The sequence below is a fragment of the Anas platyrhynchos genome, chromosome 31, assembly GCF_047663525.1.
Source record: "Anas platyrhynchos isolate ZD024472 breed Pekin duck chromosome 31, IASCAAS_PekinDuck_T2T, whole genome shotgun sequence".
Lineage (NCBI taxonomy): Eukaryota > Metazoa > Chordata > Aves > Anseriformes > Anatidae > Anas > Anas platyrhynchos.
Window position 1 is genome coordinate 1,371,389 of NC_092617.1, and position 17,397 is coordinate 1,388,785.

General features: G+C 57.0%; 2 protein-coding genes and 1 long non-coding RNA gene across 4 annotated transcripts in view; all 3 read right to left on the reverse strand.

The window, feature by feature from the left end:
* Positions 1-4,959: 4,959 nt before the first annotated feature.
* Positions 4,960-5,680, reverse strand: LOC140000024 (uncharacterized). Its single transcript, XR_011805352.1, has 3 exons — positions 5,533-5,680; positions 5,196-5,281; positions 4,960-4,979 (listed from the first exon to the last, which is right to left on the reverse strand). It is a non-coding gene; the product is annotated as an uncharacterized lncRNA (long non-coding RNA).
* Positions 5,681-8,349: 2,669 nt separating this feature from the next.
* Positions 8,350-17,397, reverse strand: part of LOC113841075 (carboxy-terminal kinesin 2-like) — a 130,532-nt gene continuing 121,484 nt past the window's right edge. For both annotated transcript variants that reach the window (XM_072029822.1, XM_072029816.1), the window contains one exon: positions 8,350-8,603. In XM_072029822.1, coding sequence (XP_071885923.1) covers positions 8,559-8,603 — 45 coding nt within the window. In that variant the 3' untranslated portion in view covers positions 8,350-8,558. The remainder of the gene's footprint in view (positions 8,604-17,397) is intronic.
* LOC140000076 (uncharacterized) lies at positions 9,956-16,869 on the reverse strand (the record flags this gene model as incomplete). The annotated part of the gene is made up of 11 exons (XM_072029809.1): positions 9,956-10,029; positions 10,127-10,266; positions 10,350-10,488; positions 10,570-10,731; positions 11,748-11,913; positions 13,248-13,358; positions 13,608-13,736; positions 14,643-14,789; positions 15,406-15,583; positions 16,255-16,460; positions 16,549-16,869. Coding segments are annotated over 10 exons (1,605 nt in total), but the record flags the coding sequence as incomplete, so codon positions are not given.

Below are 17,397 nucleotides of genomic sequence, written 5' to 3' on the forward strand. Positions count from 1 at the left end.
GGTTGCCTCATTCTACGGACTATTAATGACGATTTAGCTCTATTGCAGGGCAGGAGTGCAGAGACGCAGATTACACTGCCAAATGACCACCGGCAGGCTCGTTCACAAACAGCTTCTAGGATTGCAGCTGGCACTGCCTGCAGCCGTATAGCAGACGTTACACTCTCTTTCCTAACTAGTAATCATGTGTCTCATCCATTTGTGGTGAATGGTCAGTGGCAAAAAGAAAAGGGGGAGAGTAAGGGGCGGCAAAGACAGAAACGGTACCAGGAGGATGCCACTGACACTACTAGCACGGGTAATAGGAGTAGTATGAGTGACATAGGTGCAGGGCGGCGGCAGGCACTGCCGCGCTGTGGGGCATTCTGCCTGCTGCTCGCCCTCACCTGCCTGTGCACTGCTGCCGACAGTGCTAGAGCAAAATGTGAAGACTGCTCAGACGGCAGTGATGAGAGTGCTTGTGTGAAGAAGACGTGTGCTGAATCTGACTTTGTGTGCAACAGTGGTCAGTGTGTGCCAAACAGATGGCAGTGTGATGGGGATCCGGACTGTGAAAATGGGTCTGATGAGAGTGCTGATCTGTGTTATATGAGAACATGCCAGGTAAATGAAATCAGCTGTGGTCCTCAGTCAACCCAGTGTATCCTGGTGTCCTGGAAATGTGATGGTGAAAAAGACTGTAACAGAGATCCTGATTACAAGGATGGAAGTGATGAAACTAACTGCCCTTCTCGGACCTGCAGGCCAGACCAGTGCAGATGTGAAGATGGGAACTGTGTCCACGGAAGAAGGCAGTGCAGTGGTGTGAGAGACTGTCTGGATGGCACTGATGAAGCAAACTGTAACGATGTTATTCAGTGCTCAGGACCTGGCAAATTCAAGTGCAGAAGTGGAGAATGCATAGATACCAATAAAGTGTGTAACCAGCAGAGAGACTGCAAGGACTGGGGTGATGAGCCCCTGAAGGAATGCAACATACATGAATGTGACTGTCCAGCTGGGTTTGAGTTTGTAGACAAGAGAAACTGTGGAGATATTGATGAATGTCAAAACCCTGATATCTGTAGTCAAATCTGTATCAACCTGAAAGGTGGCTACAAATGTGAACGTAGCCGTGGCTATCAGGTGAATCCTGCTACAGGAACCGGGAAAGGGCCATACTGGTACAAAAACACAAATAACACCTGTGATTACAATGACGCTGCTAAGCAGGGTTTAGGGGTTTGTCGCATGGAGACAAGGGGTAACAACTACAGTGTTTGGAACAATTGTGCAGCTTTGGCCTTACCTCCTGATGTGCTTCTGATTTGTGGGGATGGGGCCTGGCAAGGTATCCCTGCAAATGCTATCAGATGTCCATGTTACTTAGATAAACTCATTGTATTTGCTCCTAGCTTGTTACAGTTGCGTGAGATCACCAGACATAAATGGGCATTGCTTGCATCGGATTGCAATGATAATGTTGAATTGTGTGGGGTTGCAGCTAGAGCGGCATTAGCAATTTCAGTGCCTGGAGTGGCATCTGCGGCCGCACGTAACAACTTAGAAAAATTGGTATGCTGGGCCAAGAGGCAAGCCTATGCCACGACAGAGATACTTGAGGAGATGTTACCAGGTCAAAATAGTCTGCGACATCTGCTTTTACAGGATCAAGCTGCTATTGACATCTTGCTTTTGGCTCAAAGGAATGGGTGTGAGGACTTTAAGGGAATGTACTGTTTAAACCTTTCTGATCATAATGAGTCAATTCACAAATCCATTACTTTCCTGAAAGAGCATATGAGAAAGATTCAGTATGGTATCAATCCTTTCAATCAATGGTTCACTGACTTGTTTGAAACAAGGTGTAGATGGTTGCTGGGTTTAGTCACAAGGGGATTAAGGATTTGGTTTATGGTGGTGGTAATCATCGTTGTGTGTTGTAAGAATAGCTAAAGAGTCACTTGTAAAACTGCTGTGTCGGGCTTGGTTTGCTCAAAAGAAGAAGGGGGAATTGTTGAGGGATTTCTTGAAACAGCAAAAATCCCATGGCTTGCTGTAGCTGAGCAAACCAAGCTACCAGGGCAACTATGAGAAGTTCCCATGACAGTGTTCCCACATCGCCCAATTGAGGAACTCAGAAAAATATTGTTACCAGTAGCTGGCTTCAAGGACAAGGTCTATGTGACTGCTAACCACAGGGGGGTTGTTTTCTTGCAGGTGGGGTTGTTTTCTTGCAGTTGTTTGTCTGAGTGTTTTTGACCAATAATCTTGTGTGAAACACTGTCCACCCCTGTTAAGTTCTCTATAAAAGTTAGGCTATTCGGGCAATAAAATGGAGCATGATCTGACTCTACTGTGTGTCTGTCGTGCTTTCGGCCGTGCTTCCTGCAACAGGAGACGAGTGAAAAATCAGGCCCCAGGAAATGCGTTGCGAGCCCTTTTCGCCTATCCAAAAGTGCCCCCAAAGGAAGGATTTGGGTACAAGTGAACTCCCCAGGGGAGCCTTTACGCAGCCCCACATGCAACTGGACCCTCCGGGTTCGCTGTTTCCGAGCATCCCTAAACAAATCCCTAGCCGGCATCGAAGACGACTGAAAAATCAGGCCCCAGGAAATGCGTTGCAAGACCCTTTCGCCCATCCAAAAGTGCCCCCAAAGGAAGGCTTTGGGTACATCTGAAGTTCGCAGGGGAGCCTTAACGCAGCCCCATATGCAACTGGACCCTCCGGGTTTGCTGTTTCCGAGCATCCCTATACATAGCCCTAGCCGGCAATGAAAACGACTAAAAAATCAGGCCCCAGGAAACGCGTTCAGAGCCATTTTGGCCCATCCAAACTGGCCCCAAAGGAAGGCTTTGGGTACAAGAGAACTCCCCAGGGGAGCCTTTACGCAGCCCCACATGCAACTGGACCCTCCGGGTTCGCTGTTTCCGAGCAACCCAAAATATAGCTCCAGCCGGCATGGGAGAAGACTGAAAAATCAGGCCCCAGAAAACGCGTTGCAAGCCCCTTTCGACCATCCAAAAGTGTCACCAAAGGAAGGCTTTGGGTACAAGTGTACTCCCCAGCGGAGCCTTTACGCAGCCCCACATGCAATTGGACCCTCCGGGTTCGATTTTTCCGAGCAACCCTAAATATATCCCTAGCCATCATCGGAGACGAGTGAAAAATCAGGCCCCAGGAAAGGCGTTGCGAGCCCCTTTGGACCATCCAAAAGTGCCCCCAAAGGAAGGCTTTAGGTACAAGTGAACTCCCCAGGGGAGCCTTTACGCAGCCCCACATGCAACTGGACCCTCCGGGTCCGCTGTTTCCGAGCATCCCTAAACATAGCCCTAGCCGGCATGGGAGAAGACTGAAAAACCGGGCCCCAGAAAAGGCGTTGCAAGCCCCTTTGGACCATCCAAAAGTGTACCCAAAGCCTTCCTTTGGTGACAAGAGAACTCACCAGGGGAGCCTTTACGCAGCCCCACATGCAGCTGGACCCTCCGGGTTCGCTGTTTCCGAGCAAACCTAAATATATCCATAGGCAGCATCGGAGACGACTGAAAAATCAGGCCCGAGGAAATGCGTTCCAAGCGCTTTTCGCCCATCCTAAAGTGCCCCCAAAGGAAGGCTTTGGGTACAAGTGAACTCCCCAGGGGAGCCTTTACGCAGCCCCACATGCAACTGGACCCTCCGGGTTCGCTGTTTCCGAGTAACCCAAAATATAGCTCCAGCCGGCATGAGAGAAGACTGAAAAATCAGGCCCCAGAAAACGCGTTGCGAGCCCCTTTGGACCATCCAAAAGTGTCACCAAAGGAAGGCTTTGGATACAAGTGAACTCCCCAGGGGAGCCTTTACGCAGCCCCACATGCAACTCGACCCTCCGGGTTCGCTGTTTCCGAGCATCACTAAACATAGCCCTAGCCGGCACGGGAGAAGACTGAAAAACCGGGCCCCAGAAAACGCGTTGCAAGCCCCTTTCGACCATCCAAAACTGCCTCCAAAGGAAGGCTTTGGGTACAAGTGTACTCCCCAGCGGAGCCTTTACGCAGCCCCACATGCAATTGGACCCTCCGGGTTCGATTTTTCCGAGCAACCCTAAATATATCCCTAGCCATCATCGGAGACGAGTGAAAAATCAGGCCCCAGGAAAGGCGTTGCGAGCCCCTTTGGACCATCCAAAAGTGTCACCAAAGGAAGGCTTTGGGTACAAGTGAACTCCCCAGGGGAGCCTTTACGCAGCCCCACATGCAACTGGACCCTCCGGGTTCGCTGTTTCCGAGCATCCCTAAACGCAGCCCTAGCCGTCATCGGAGACGCCCACCCTAACCCTAACCCTAACCCTAACCATAAACCTAACCCCCTAACTCTAACCCTAACCCTAACCCTAACCCTAACCCTTACCCTAACCCTAACCCTAACCCTAACCCCCTGGCAACCGCACCCCGCACACTTGGTTCCCCCCTCATTTTGTTTCCCCCCCACCCTTGGGGTCCCCGCAAGCCCCATGGACGCTCCCCCCTTGGTGCCCCCCCCCCATTTTGTCCCCCCTGCCGTCCTACCCGTGCGCGCAGCAGCCGCTCGCGCTCCGCCAGCACCTCCCGCACCCGACGCTGCATCTCGGCCAGGTGGAGGCAGGCGCTGGGAGGGGGGAAATAAATTGGGGGGGGTCAATTTGGGGGGGGGCTGGGGGCATTTGGGGGGCTGGGGGCGCATTTAGGGGGCGGAGGGGACTGGTTCTCACCTATAGGACTCGGCGTCGAGCCCCCCCGGGGGCAGCTGCAGGGCCAGGATGCCTGAGGGGGTGCGGGGGGGGGCATGTCAGCACACCCCAGACCAAAACCCCAAAACCGCTGCCGCTGACCCCAAAACCGCCGCCGTTGACCCCAAGGTGGCCGCTGGTGACGCCGGTAGGGCCACCGGGCGCCCCACGGGCCACTGGGAGCGGAAGACGGGCATGAAGCTGCCGGTGGACGGCGGCCACGCTAAAATGCTAGGTCAGCCGCGGGTTGGGGCTCTGGGGGGGGGCACCCCATAGGGTCACAACCCCCCCAAAACCCCCCCGGCCCCATAGAGACCCCCCCCAGCCCCACAGATCCCACCCCAAACCCTGTAGGTGCTCCCCCAAACCCTACAGGCACCTTCTCCAGATGTTCCCCACAACCTCCCAGCCCCACAAGTACCCCCCTCTTGGCCCCATACAGCCCCCCCCTGCCCCATATGGCCCCCCCACCTTGCAGGCCGCCCGCCCGTGGTCGTAGTACACCTCCTCTATGGCCTGGAAGTAGATGACGCCCTTCAGCTTCGTCTCCTCCTTGTCTGGGGGGGGGCAGAGATAGGGGGGTCACCCCATGGGACCAGCCCCCCATGGGGCCCCCATGTCCCTCCCATGTCCCCATATCCCACCCCAGTCCCCCCAATATCCCCCAGTATCCCCCAGTCCCCCCAATACCTCCTATGTCCCCCAATACCCCATGTCCTCATGTCCCCTCCCCAATATCCCCATGTCCCCCCAAACGTTCCCTTTTCCCTCCCAGTCCCTTCCAGTCCCTCCCAGTGCTCCCAGTTACCCCCGTAGTAGGCCAGCAGCCGGCGCCGGGGGTCGAGCAGGAACCAGCAGCGCCGCCAGGTCTTGATGCGCCCCCCCATCTTGGTGAGGGGCCCCTGGCACGCGCCCGCTGTCACCCGCACGTTCCTGCACGCCTCCGGACGGTGGCCCTGCGCCCGCAGCGCCCGCGCCAGGTCCACGCATGCCTGGGGGGGGTGAAAAATGGGGAGAATCGGTGAGAAATTGGGAAAATTGGCCCCGAAATGGGGGAGATCGGCCCCAAAATGGGGGAAATCAACCCTAAAATGGGGGAAATTGGCCTCGAAATGGAGGGAATTGACCCCAAAATGGGGGAAATAGACCCCAAAATGGGGGAAATCGACCCAAAACCGGCGGAAATTGGCCTCAGAATGGGGGAAATTGACCCAAAAATGGGGGAAATAGACCCCAAAACAGGGAAATCACCCAAAAAAATGGGAAAATTGTGCCCCAAAATAGGGGAAAATGAGCTCAGGGAAGGGGACTGGGGGCATGAAGAGTTACTGGGAGCACTTGGGTTGTAAAATGGGGGCACTGGGGAGGGAGCTGGGGGCACTGGAGATACTTGGAGCACTGGGAGCCCTACTGGGAGCACTGGGAGAAGACTTGGGGCACTGGGAGATATTGGGAGCATTGGAAGCCTTACTGGGAGAGGTTACTGGGAGCACTGGGAGCCTTACTGGGAGCACTGGGAGGGGTTACTGGGAATACTGGGAGCCTTACTGGGAGCACTGGTCTCACCTCAGGCTCAGGTGGGGTCGGAGCTGGCGCTGGAGGGGGCGTGGCCTGGGCCGGAGTGGGCGTGGCATTGACCGGAGTGGGCGTGGCCTTGGCAGCTCTCTGGGCCTCCTGCAGTGGGGGGGTGAGCCAAGCCCCGCCCCCTTCCAAGCCCCGCCCCCTCCAAGCCCCGCCCCCTGGGGCTGTGTCCCCCCTTCACTCAGGCCCCCCTTGCCCCCCCGGTATCGGAGGTATAGGACTAGGCTGCAGATGGCTAAGGCAACAAACAGAGCGTGGTCGTGGAATTCAACGAGTTCTTCTATAATGGGTGATGAGGCGTCTTGGAATCCTAGTTGGGAGTGGTTGGCCACATGAGATGCACAGGGCTTTCACCTGTGATTTAGCCTTGACCCTAACCCTAACCCTAAGCCTAACACTCTAACCCTAACCCTAACCCTAACCCTAACCCTAACCCCCTAACGATAACCCTAGGCCTAACCCTAACCCTAACCCTAACCCTAAACCAAAACCCTAACCCTAAACCCTAACCGGATTAACTCTAACCCTAACCCTAACCCTAACCCTAACCCTAACAACCCTAACCCTCGTGGGAATGTTGTGGGATCTCCTTCTCTGAGGCGCCCGAAATAGGATCCAGACCCCAGTGCGGCGAGCACACACGACACCCGGGATGGAGCCAAAGGGCCCAAGACTGAACCCGGACCCCAGTGCAGCTAGCACACACGTCGCCCAGGACCGGAGCCCAGGGTCCACATCCGGACGCCTGCCGCTCTGGACTGTCTGAATCCCCGGTCCCTGGGACTGCGTAACTCCGAGCCAGTGAATGACAGCCTCCACGTCTCGACACGGCTGGCAGCCACAGCGCTTGTGGCCGGACAACCGTGTCGTAGGATCTCCTTCCCCGAGGCGCCCGAAATGGGATCCGGACCCCGGTGCGGCGAGCACACACGACACCCAGGATGGAGCCAAAGGGCTCGGTAAGCTGGATCCACGCTGCCCGTGGAGGGACACTCGTGTCCTGTGATGAAATAGCGGAGCCGACCGAGGTCCAACCTTGACCTAGTGCGGCCAGCATATACATCGCCCAGGACTGGAGCGTGGGTGTTGGGAACAGACGGCTGCGGCTCCGGACAGGACAGAACCCCAGGTCCCCACGACTGCCAGCCCGCGAGGCAGCGGATGACAGCCTCACACTTCGCTGCAAGTCTGGCTCCCATGCCGCTCATGGCCGGACAACCGTGTCATGGGATCGTTGTCCCCAGTCTGCCAGAAATGGGATCCGGACCGCGGTGCGGCTAGCACACACGTCACCCAGGATTGAGCCTAGGGGTTCGGAAAGCCGGACACACACTGCCCGTGGAGGGACACTCGTGTCCTGCCATCGCCATAGCGGAGCCGACCGAAGTCCGACCCGGACCCCAGTGCGGCTAGCACACACATCCTTCCTTTGGGGGCAGTTTTGGATGGTCCAAAGGGGCTCGGAACGCGTTTTCTGGGGCCCGATTTTTTAAAACATCTCCGATGCTGGCTAGGGCATTGTTTCGGGTTGCTCGGAAAGAGCGAACACGGAGGGTCCAGTTGCATGTGGGGCTGCGTAAATGCTCCCCTGGGGAGTTCAGTTGTACCCAGATTATAATTAACTGGCAAAAAAAAGTCCCAAAGCATTAATTTATTGTTATTTGATAAGATTTTTCTCTTCAGAATGTGGGACCCTGCAGGCTGTTCATATTCCCCTATAGGTGCCAAGAGGGGTATAGGACAGAAACGTGCTCTGGGGAAGGTTTTCCCTACAGATTTTCCCTATAGAGCTCCCTGCTCTGCCCATCTGGACAAGGCAGATGAAACTGGGGAGAGTTATTGTTATTTTAACCCCATTTTTAACAGATAAATCAGAGTTTCAGGGGTAGCACTGGAAACTAACATGACATGGGGTGGAAGCACCAACGTTGGGGACAAAAAGGAACGTTTTTGGGGTCAAAACCGTGTGTTTTGGGGCAGATTGGAATTTCACACATAGGGTTGGTGCAGGCAGGAGAGGAAGAAAATTGATTGCAGCTGGGAATTGACAGCTTTTTTTTTTCTTTTAATTATTAGAAGAGTTTTTGCTTATTTACATGTTTATTAAGGTCAGGCTAAAAGGAACAGCTGCACACACCCCACGCAGACATCCCACCCCCAGAGGCGACAGCCTACACCCCCTGCACCCCCCCCACCACAAACGGGGGGGGGGGGAGGGGAATTTGGGGGGGGGGAGTCCCGGTGGTCCCGGGGCTACTTCTTGTTGGCGTGGGCCGTGCCCACCATGCACTCGTTCACCTGGGGGGCGAACGAGGGGGGTGAGGGGGGTCCAGACCCCTAAATCTGCCCCATAACCCCCCCAAATGCCCCCCCGTATCCTAAAACTGCCCCAAAATGCCCCCAAAAGGCCCCCCACTAACCCAAATCCAACCCAAACCCACCCCAAAAGGCCCCCCCGGATCCCAAATCTCCCCATAACCCCCCCAAAAGGCCCCCATATCCCAAATCTACCAAAATCACACCCCCATCCCAAATCCATCCCATAATACCCCAAAACCTGTCCCTAACCCTCCCAAACCTACCCCATAACCGCCAAAAACCTGTCCCCCATATCCCAAATCTTCCCTTTATCCCCACTAAATCCCCCCATTCACGCCCCCATATCCCAAACCCACCACCTAACCCCCCCCAAATCACCCCCCATATCCCAAACCTGCCCTATAATCCCCCCAAACCCACCCCAAAATCACACCATCCCGAACCTACCCCATAAACCCCCAAAACTTGTCCCGTAAACCCCAAATCCTCCCCCCATATCCCATAACCCCACTAAATCATCCCCTTATATCCCAAATCTGCCCTATAATCCCCCAAAACCTCCAAAACTTGCCGAATCACACCCCCATATCCCAAACACACCCCATAACCTCCCCCAAATCCCCCCCATGACCTCCCCCAAATCCCCCCCATGTCCAAAATCCAAAACCCATACCCTGTACCCCAAACTCACCGTATAACCCCCAAAACCTGTCCCCCATATCCCATTACTTGCCCTCCTTATCCCATAACCCTATGAAATCACCCCCTGTGCCCCAAATTTGCCCTCTAACACCCCAAACCAACCCCCCCATCCCAAACCTGCCCCTGAACCCATCCCCACGTTCTCCCCCCCGAGCACCCCCAACACATCCTACATCTCCCCCAACCTCTGCCCGCAGATTTACCACGGCACCCCAAATCACCGTGTCCCAAAGATCCCCAAATCCACCCCAAACGCCCCCCATACCATAATGTTTACCCCCCCCCAAAATTCTTCCCCCAAAACCACCCCAAAACCCTCCTCCCCAGGCCCTCCCCGCTCCCTCCCTCCAAAACCATCCCCAAAAAACACCCCAAAACCCTTCCCCACCCCCACCCCAATCCAAACCCTCCCCTAAACCCCCAAAAACCCCATTATTTCCCCCAAACCTTGCTGGCAAAGCGCAGGGAGTTGAGTGACTCGGCGAAGTTCTCCTCCAGCGGCGAGATGTTGACGAACATGAGCCTGGGTGGGGGCGATCCACGGCATAGCGGGGTGTCCGAGCGGGGTGCACCCTACACCCTCGACCCTAAAACCACCCCGTCACCCTAAAAAAAAAAACCCCGCTCACATTTTGGCGTTGCCCCTCAGCGAGTTTTGCAGCAGGTAGGTCAGCTTGCTGTTGCGGTACGGCACGTGCAGCTCCTACGGGGACAAAAATCGTTATAGGATGGGGAGGAAAGCGACAAAATTTTGGGGTCGTGGCCCCAAAATCGCTCTTTTTTCCCCAAAAAATCAGCACCTTGTTGGAGATGGCCATGATGACCAGCCCCAGCGTGGCCAGGCTGCTGTTGATGGCTTGGGTCTCGCGCAGCCGCTGCCCGCTGGCTTGGCATTTATCCAAGCGCTCGCTGCCCGCCAGGTCCACCAGGCTCAGCACCGCTGGGTTGGGGGAGGATTTCGGGTGAGGAAGAGGAGGTCGGCACCCCCTGGGGAGGAAGAAAACCCCAAAAAGAGGCGCTCACAGCTGCAGCGGAGGGCGCAGGAGGCGTTGGAGCCCTGGATGTGGAGCTGGAAGACGCAGTGGCTGCGGGACGAGCGGTCGTTGAGCGCCGTGCGCGCCACCGAGCGCTTGGAGGCGGCCGTCTGCAGCAGCCCCAGCACCTGGGGGGGGGGGGCAAATTTGGGGTTAAAAAATGGAAAAATACGTCAAACGGACTCCGAGGGGGGGTTTGGGTTTCTTACCTCGTCCTCGGAGGCCACGGGGACGCAGCGCAGGTTGGGGACGTGCAGCTCCTTGCTGGCCGAGCTGACGTGGCGGATCTCCAGCTCGCCCCCCCTGTCCCCCCCCAGCAGGTCCCGCAGCGCCTCGTTGTAGATCTCCAGGAAGCTGGCGCTGAAACTGTACTTTGGGGGGGTCAGGGGGGCGCAAAATCCCCCCAAAAAGGGGCCCCGAGTGCCTAAAGAACCACCAAAAGCCTCCAAACCCTATAAAGAACCCCAAAGAGCAGACCCAAAGTCCCCAAAGCTAAAGAAATTCCCCCCAAAACCCCACCCTAAACCCCCCCAAAAGCCCTGCTCCCCCCAAAAAAGCCCCCAAAAGCCCTAAACCCCCCCAAAAAGCCCCCCAAATCCCTAACACCCTCCAAAAAAAGCCCCAAAAAAGCCTCCAAAAGCCCTAAACCCCCCTAAAGAAGGCTCCAAAAGCCCTATATTAGCCTCCAGAAAGCCCTAACCCTCCCAAAAAGCCCCCCAAAAGCCCTAACCCCCCCAAAGAAAAGAACCCCAAGAAGCCCTAAACCCCCCAAACACCTTAAACCCCCCAAAGTCCCAAAAGGCTCAAAACCCCCTCAAAAAAGCCCCTAAAAGACCAAATACCCCTAAAAAAAGCTCCCCAAAGCCCTAAATTAGCCCCCAAAAGCCCTAACCTCCCCCCAAAAAGCCCCCCAAAAGACCCCAAAGCCCTAACCCCCCCCAAAAAAGCCCCCAAAAGATCTAAATTAGCCTCCAGAAAGCCCTAATCCCCCTAAAAGCCCCCCAAAAGCCCTAACCTCCCCCCGAAAAGTACCCCAAGAAGCCCTAAACACCCCCCAAACACCTTAAACCCCCAAAAGGCTCAAAACCCCATCCAAAAATGCCCCTAAAAGACCTAATCCCCCCCAGAAAAAGATCTCAAAAGCCGTAATCCCCCAAAAAAGGCCTAACCCCTCAAAAAAGCCTCCCAGAAGCCCTAAGGTCCCCCCAAAAGCGCTAACACACCCAAAGAAGCCCCCAAAAGCCCTAAGCGCCGCCCAAAGAAGCCCCAAAAAGCCTTAAACCCCCCTCAAAGAAGCTCCTGAAAGCCCTAACTCCCCCCCAAAAAGCCCCCAAATCCCCCAAATAGCCCTAAACCCCCCCCCAAAACTCGGTGCCTCGGCCCCCACCTGCCACCCTTTGTGCTCCAGCTGGCGGGCGCCCCCGAAGAGGTGCCGCACGGCGCAGGGGATCACCCCCCAACTTGTGGGGTCGGCGCCCCCCGGCCCCTCCATGGTGTAGGTTTTGCCGCTGCCCGTCGGCGAAGATGCAGACGGGGTACCCGTCCAGGGCCGACTGGGGGGGGACGGGGGGGGTTATAGGGCAAATGGGGGGAAAAAGGGGTCTTTTGGGGGAAAATAAGGGTCATTGGGGGGAGTTCAGGGGTAAACGGGGGCGTTTGGGGTGGAAACTAGGGGGAAATGGGGCTCTTATGGGGGGGAAATGGAGGCGAAATGGGGGGAGTTCAGGGGCAAATGGGGGCGTTTGGGGTGGAAACTGGGGGGAAATAGGGCTCTTTGGGGGGGGAAATAGGGTGGAAACTGGGGGGAATGGAGACACTTGTGGGGGAAATAGCGGTCTTTGGGGGGAAATGGGGGCATTTGGGGTGGAAACTTGGGGGGAATGGGGGTACTTATGGGGGAAACGGGGAGAAACGGGGGAAATAGGGGTCTTTGGTGGGAAATGAGGGGCAAATGGGGGCATTTGGGGTGGAAATAGGGGGGAATGGGGGCACTTGTGGGGAAAATGGGCAAAATAGGGGTCTTTGGGGGGAGTTCAGGGGCAAATGGGGGTGTTTGGGGTGGAAACTAGGGGAATGGGGGCAGAAACAGGCATTTATGGTGGAAATGGGAGCACTTAGGGTGGGAAGGGGGAGCTTTGAGGTCAGTTCGGGGAGAAATGGGGAGACTCTGGGGGGAGTTCAGGGGCAAACAGGGGGCTTTGGGGTGAAAACCGGGGGAAATAGGGGCACTTTGGGGTGGAAATTTGGGGGCCTTTGGGGGGCAACAGGCAGAAACGGGGGCATTTATAGGGGAAATGGGGGGGCTTTGGGGTCAGTTCAGGGAGAAATGGGGGCCTTTGGGGGAGCGTGGGAAGGAAATGGGGGCACTTATAGGGGAAATAGGGGGCCTTTGGGGGTGGAAAAGGGGGAAATGGGATAGAAACAGGTGCCTTGGGGGGGAAATGGGGACTTTTTGGGGGAAACAGGGGCACTTTGGGAGCAGTTCAGGGGCAAATGGAGGCATTTTGGGGGGAAACGGGAGCCTTTGGGGTCACTTGTATCAAACGGGGGCGCTTTGGGGGGAAATAGGACATTTATGGGGGAAATAGAGGAAGACGGGGGAGTTTGGGGGGGGAATGGGCAGAAACTGGGACCTTGGTGGGGAAAGAGGGGGATTTATGGGGGAAATGGGGGCAGTTTGGGGGGAAATGGGGAAAAAGGGGCTTTGGGGGACAGTTTGGGGGGGGTTGGGGGGCTAAACGGGGGGATTTATGGGGGAAAAAAGGTAGAAATGGGGACCCTGGGGAGCACTTGGGGGGGTTTGGGTGGCGATGGAGGCCCTTTGGGGTGAAACACGGGGGAAACGGGCAATTTTGGGGAAAAGGGGGGGTCCTTTATGGGGGGGCACCTGCACGAGCAGCGCGATCTCCTCGAAGACGTCCTCCTGCGAGGCGCCGGGCGGGAAGACGCGGTCGAAGCTGAAGTCGTAGCGCACCTCGCCCCGCCGCCCCGTATGGGACTGGGGGGGGAAATTAGGGTCGGGGGGGGAAATAGGGTCGGGGGGGACGTGTCAGGATTTGGGGGGGTCACCACGAGCCCTATTCCCAGCCTGATGTGCAATACGGGGAGATATCGGGCTTATAGGGCCTCCTGCCCCCGTTATAGGGCCGCCCGCTTGTAGGGCCGTGGAGGATTTGGGAGCGGGAGCAGCAGGGGGTGCCCCCCCCAGCCCTGATTTGGGGTCGGGGCACCCCAAATTGGCGCTCACCCCCTCGGTCCTGCAGAGCACCAGCGTCTTGTTGTCCTCGGGGGGGAAGTGGAGGTGCTCCAGCCCCTTCTGCGCCTCCTGCTCGGCCGCCAGCAGCGGGCGCACGCGGCAGAAGACACGGATGTTCCCCTGGGGAGGGGGAAAAAAAAAGGGAAAAAAAGGTATTTTGTAGAATATCGAGGACTTGAAGAGGACTGGCCCTAAAACGGAGCCTTGGGGGATCCCAATGGTGACCTGACGTGGCCCCAATTGCCACAGCCCTGAGCCCTGCCCGACTGCCACTTGTCAGACAGATTATTTTTCTGTATTTTTCTGTATTTAAGTATGGATATATAAGAAAAACTTTCAGAGTTAAATATTTATATTCTTATATACTCTTAAAATTTTGAACAAAAAACCAGAAACGAACCATGACCATTCTGTTGTTTATAGAATTGGGGCAAAACCTAAAAGAAACTATGTATTTTTTTAATTTTGAGCAAGAAAAACTAAGCATTTTATATATTTTTTTTTAATTTGAGGGAAAATCGAGTGTTTTTTTTTTTTTTAACTGAGCAAAAAAATGATTTGTTTTTGTATTTTTAAAAATTTGGGGCAAAAACGTATGTATTTGTTAAACTCTGAGCAAAAAAGCTCAAAAAATGAAATGAGTTATTCTATTTTAAATTTTGAGAAATAAAAGAAGTGTTCTTTTGACTTTTTAAAATTTCAGTAAAAATCAAAAAAAGAAAGATGATTTTTTATTTGAGCAAACTAAAAAAAGGTTTTGTTTTTCAATTTCGAGAAAAAAGAATAAATGATACTTTTTAACTTTGAGGAAAAAACAGGAATGTTATTTTAAAAAAAGTTTGAGTAAAAAAAAAAACATTTTTTTTTAATTTTGACAAAAACAAAACATGAAATACTAATGTTATTATTATTACTATTATTTATTATTTTTATTATTTTTTACATCTTGGGGTGAAAAATCCCCCGAAGTGAATCCTGGTTTTTAAATTATTATTGATATTTTCAGCGTCAGCCCCCCCGGTGCACCTTGAGCTCCTGCAGCTGGTTGTGCAGGCGGCGCCGCTCCATCTCCAGCGCGTGCAAATGCTCCTCCTGCGCCCCCGCCAGCGCCCGCAGCTCCGACACCTCCGCCTCGCGCCGCGACAGCGCCCCCGACACCTCCCGCAGCTCCGCCTGGGGGGGAAAGGCCCGACCCCGTTGGCCAAGAGGCGCCCAACGCCATCGGCCAAGACAGGAGCGCCAAGAATTGGATGTAAAAATTCAAAACTTTAGGGAAAAAACGCACAGAACTTGGGTACCCCGTCCGCGAAGAGCTTGTAGAAAAAGCACCAAGAATTTGGGGAAATAACCTATAACCTAAATAACCTTCGGGAAGAGCCCCCCAAAAAACATGGGGAAAAACCATCCAGAATACAGGGGGAGGGGAAACCCACCAAGATTTGGTTGGGAAACACACAGAATTGGTGGAAACTCCCCCAAAGTTTGCGGGAAAAGCCAAGCAGAATTCGGGGAAGAGCCCCCAAAATCTGGAGGAAATGCCCCAATATCAGGAAGGGTTGGGGGGGAAGACCCCAATAATCAGGGGAGCCTAAGATAATAATTTAGGGGGGTACGGGGAATAATTTGGGAGAAGACAACAATTGGGGAAAAATCCGGCAAAACACCCCGAAATCGGGTAAAAAGCCCCCCAAAGCATCTCCAGCTGCGCTCCTCGCAGCCCATTTTGGGGCAGAATCCCACGTTTTGCTGGTTTTGCCCCGTGGGGGGGGGAAATCAGCCTCGTACCCACCTGGGCGGCCCCCAGCTGCTCCTCCCGGTCCCGCGCCGCCTCCCGGAGCTCCTCCAGCTGCCGGTGCCGCTCCTGGAGCTCAGCCGCCAGCCGCTGCCGCTCGGCCGCCTGCGCCTCCGCCTCCCGCTGCCACCGGGACCGCTCCTCCTGGGACTGCTGCAGCTCCGTGCGCAGAGAGCTGGGAGGCACCGGGGGGGGGGGCGCCGTTACCGGAGGGGGGGGGGTCTCTGGTATCGGAGGGGGGGTCCCCGGGTATCGGACGGGGAAGGGGAGGGGGCTTCCGTACCCTGAGGGGGGTTCCCAGTACCAGACGGGGAAGGGGGAGAGTCCCCTGTTACCCGAGGGGGGTTCCCGGTTAACAGAGGGGAAAGGGGAAGGGTCTCCGGTTACCGGGGGGGGGGTCCCCGCTACCGGAGGGGATAGGGGGAGGGTCACCAGTTACCCGAGGGAGGTCCCCGATACTAGGGGGGAAAGGGACAGGTCCTCTATTACCGGAGGGGGGGTGTCTCCGATACCTTACAGTGGTCCCCGGGTACCGGAGGGGGAAGTGGAGGGTGCTGCCGTACCCAGAGGGGGGTTCCCGGTACCGGAGGGGGAAGGGGACGGGTCCTCTGTTACCGGGGGGGAGTTCCCGGTTACCGGAGGGGGGTCCCCGGTACTGGGGGGAAAGGGGACAGGTCCTCCAGTACCGGAGGGGGGCGGTCCCCGATACCGGAGGAGGAAGGAAACGGGTCCCCCGTTACTGGAGGGGGGTCCCTAGGTACCAGAGGGGTCAGGGGAGGGGTCCCCGGTTACCGGGAGGGTGCAAACCGGTAGCGGGAGGGGGGGGGGTGTTACCGGGGCTCTCACCTCACTTGTCCCTCCAGCTCCTCCTCCCGGGCCCGGCTGTGCTGCAGCTGCTCCCGGAGCTGCCGGTTGTCATCCTCCAGGCCCCTTATCTTCTCCCGCAGCTCCGCCAGCTGCCCCCTCGGGTCCCCCGCCGCCCGCCGCCGCACCCCCGGTACCGGAGGCGGCGCTGCCGATCCCGAAGCCGCCCCCGGGGCCTTTTTCCCGGCCTGGGGGGGGCACGGGGGGGTCACCGCGACCGAACGGTGGAACCGGGACCCCCCCGGTACAACCGGGACCCCCCCGGTGCCGCCCTACCTGGGCCTGGTGCCGTCGGGACGCTGATAGCCCGCAACGGGGCGCGGCTGCTGGGAGCCCAGCCCGCTCGGGGCCCGGAGCGGCGCCGTTTCTACGGGAGAACGGGAGGGTGAGACCGGGACCGGAACCGGCACCGGGAACGGGAGCGGGGCCCAACCTGTTCGGGAGCCTCCGGCTCAGGCGCGGCCGCCGCGCGCTTGGCGTGGGCCTTGCGCACCGGTAACCGGGAGGCGGCCGGAAGTGACGCAGCCGCCGCCGTGGCCGGTACCGGGCGGGCGCCGCCGCCGCCGCCGGGCCTCGCCGCCATTGCGGCGCGCGCACTCAAACCGCGCCCGCCCCGCGCTCCCATTGGGCGCCGCCTCCGCCAATCGCCGCGCGCCGCCCCGGGGCGCCCGCCAATAGGGAGGCGCGCGGGGCGTCACGTGGCCGCGCCCGCCGGGTAAGAGCCGGCAGGGAGGGAGGGGGGAGGCGGGGCTTTAGAAGTAGAGGGCGGGGCTTCGGCGGTGGGGGCGGGGTTTGGGGAAAAGGGGGCGCGGTTTGGAGCCGGGGGGGCGGGAGCAGGGCCGGTCCCCGGTTGGGGGGGGTGGGGTGGGGGGGGTGGGGGAGGTGGGGGGGGACCCGGTGTCGCAGTCCCTCCGCGCCCCCCTCTGGGCCCCCCCCCGCCGCCGCTGCCACCGCTGCTGCGTCACGGCCCTGCCGCTCGGCCCCGCCGCCTCCAGTAAGGAACCCCACGGGACACCCCCCCCAAAAAAAAAAAAAAAAAAAAAACAACCCGGTCTCGTGACACCCTCCCGAGATCCGGCCTCGGAACCCCCCCCCCGGTCATAGGCACTGAGTCAGTGCTGCCCC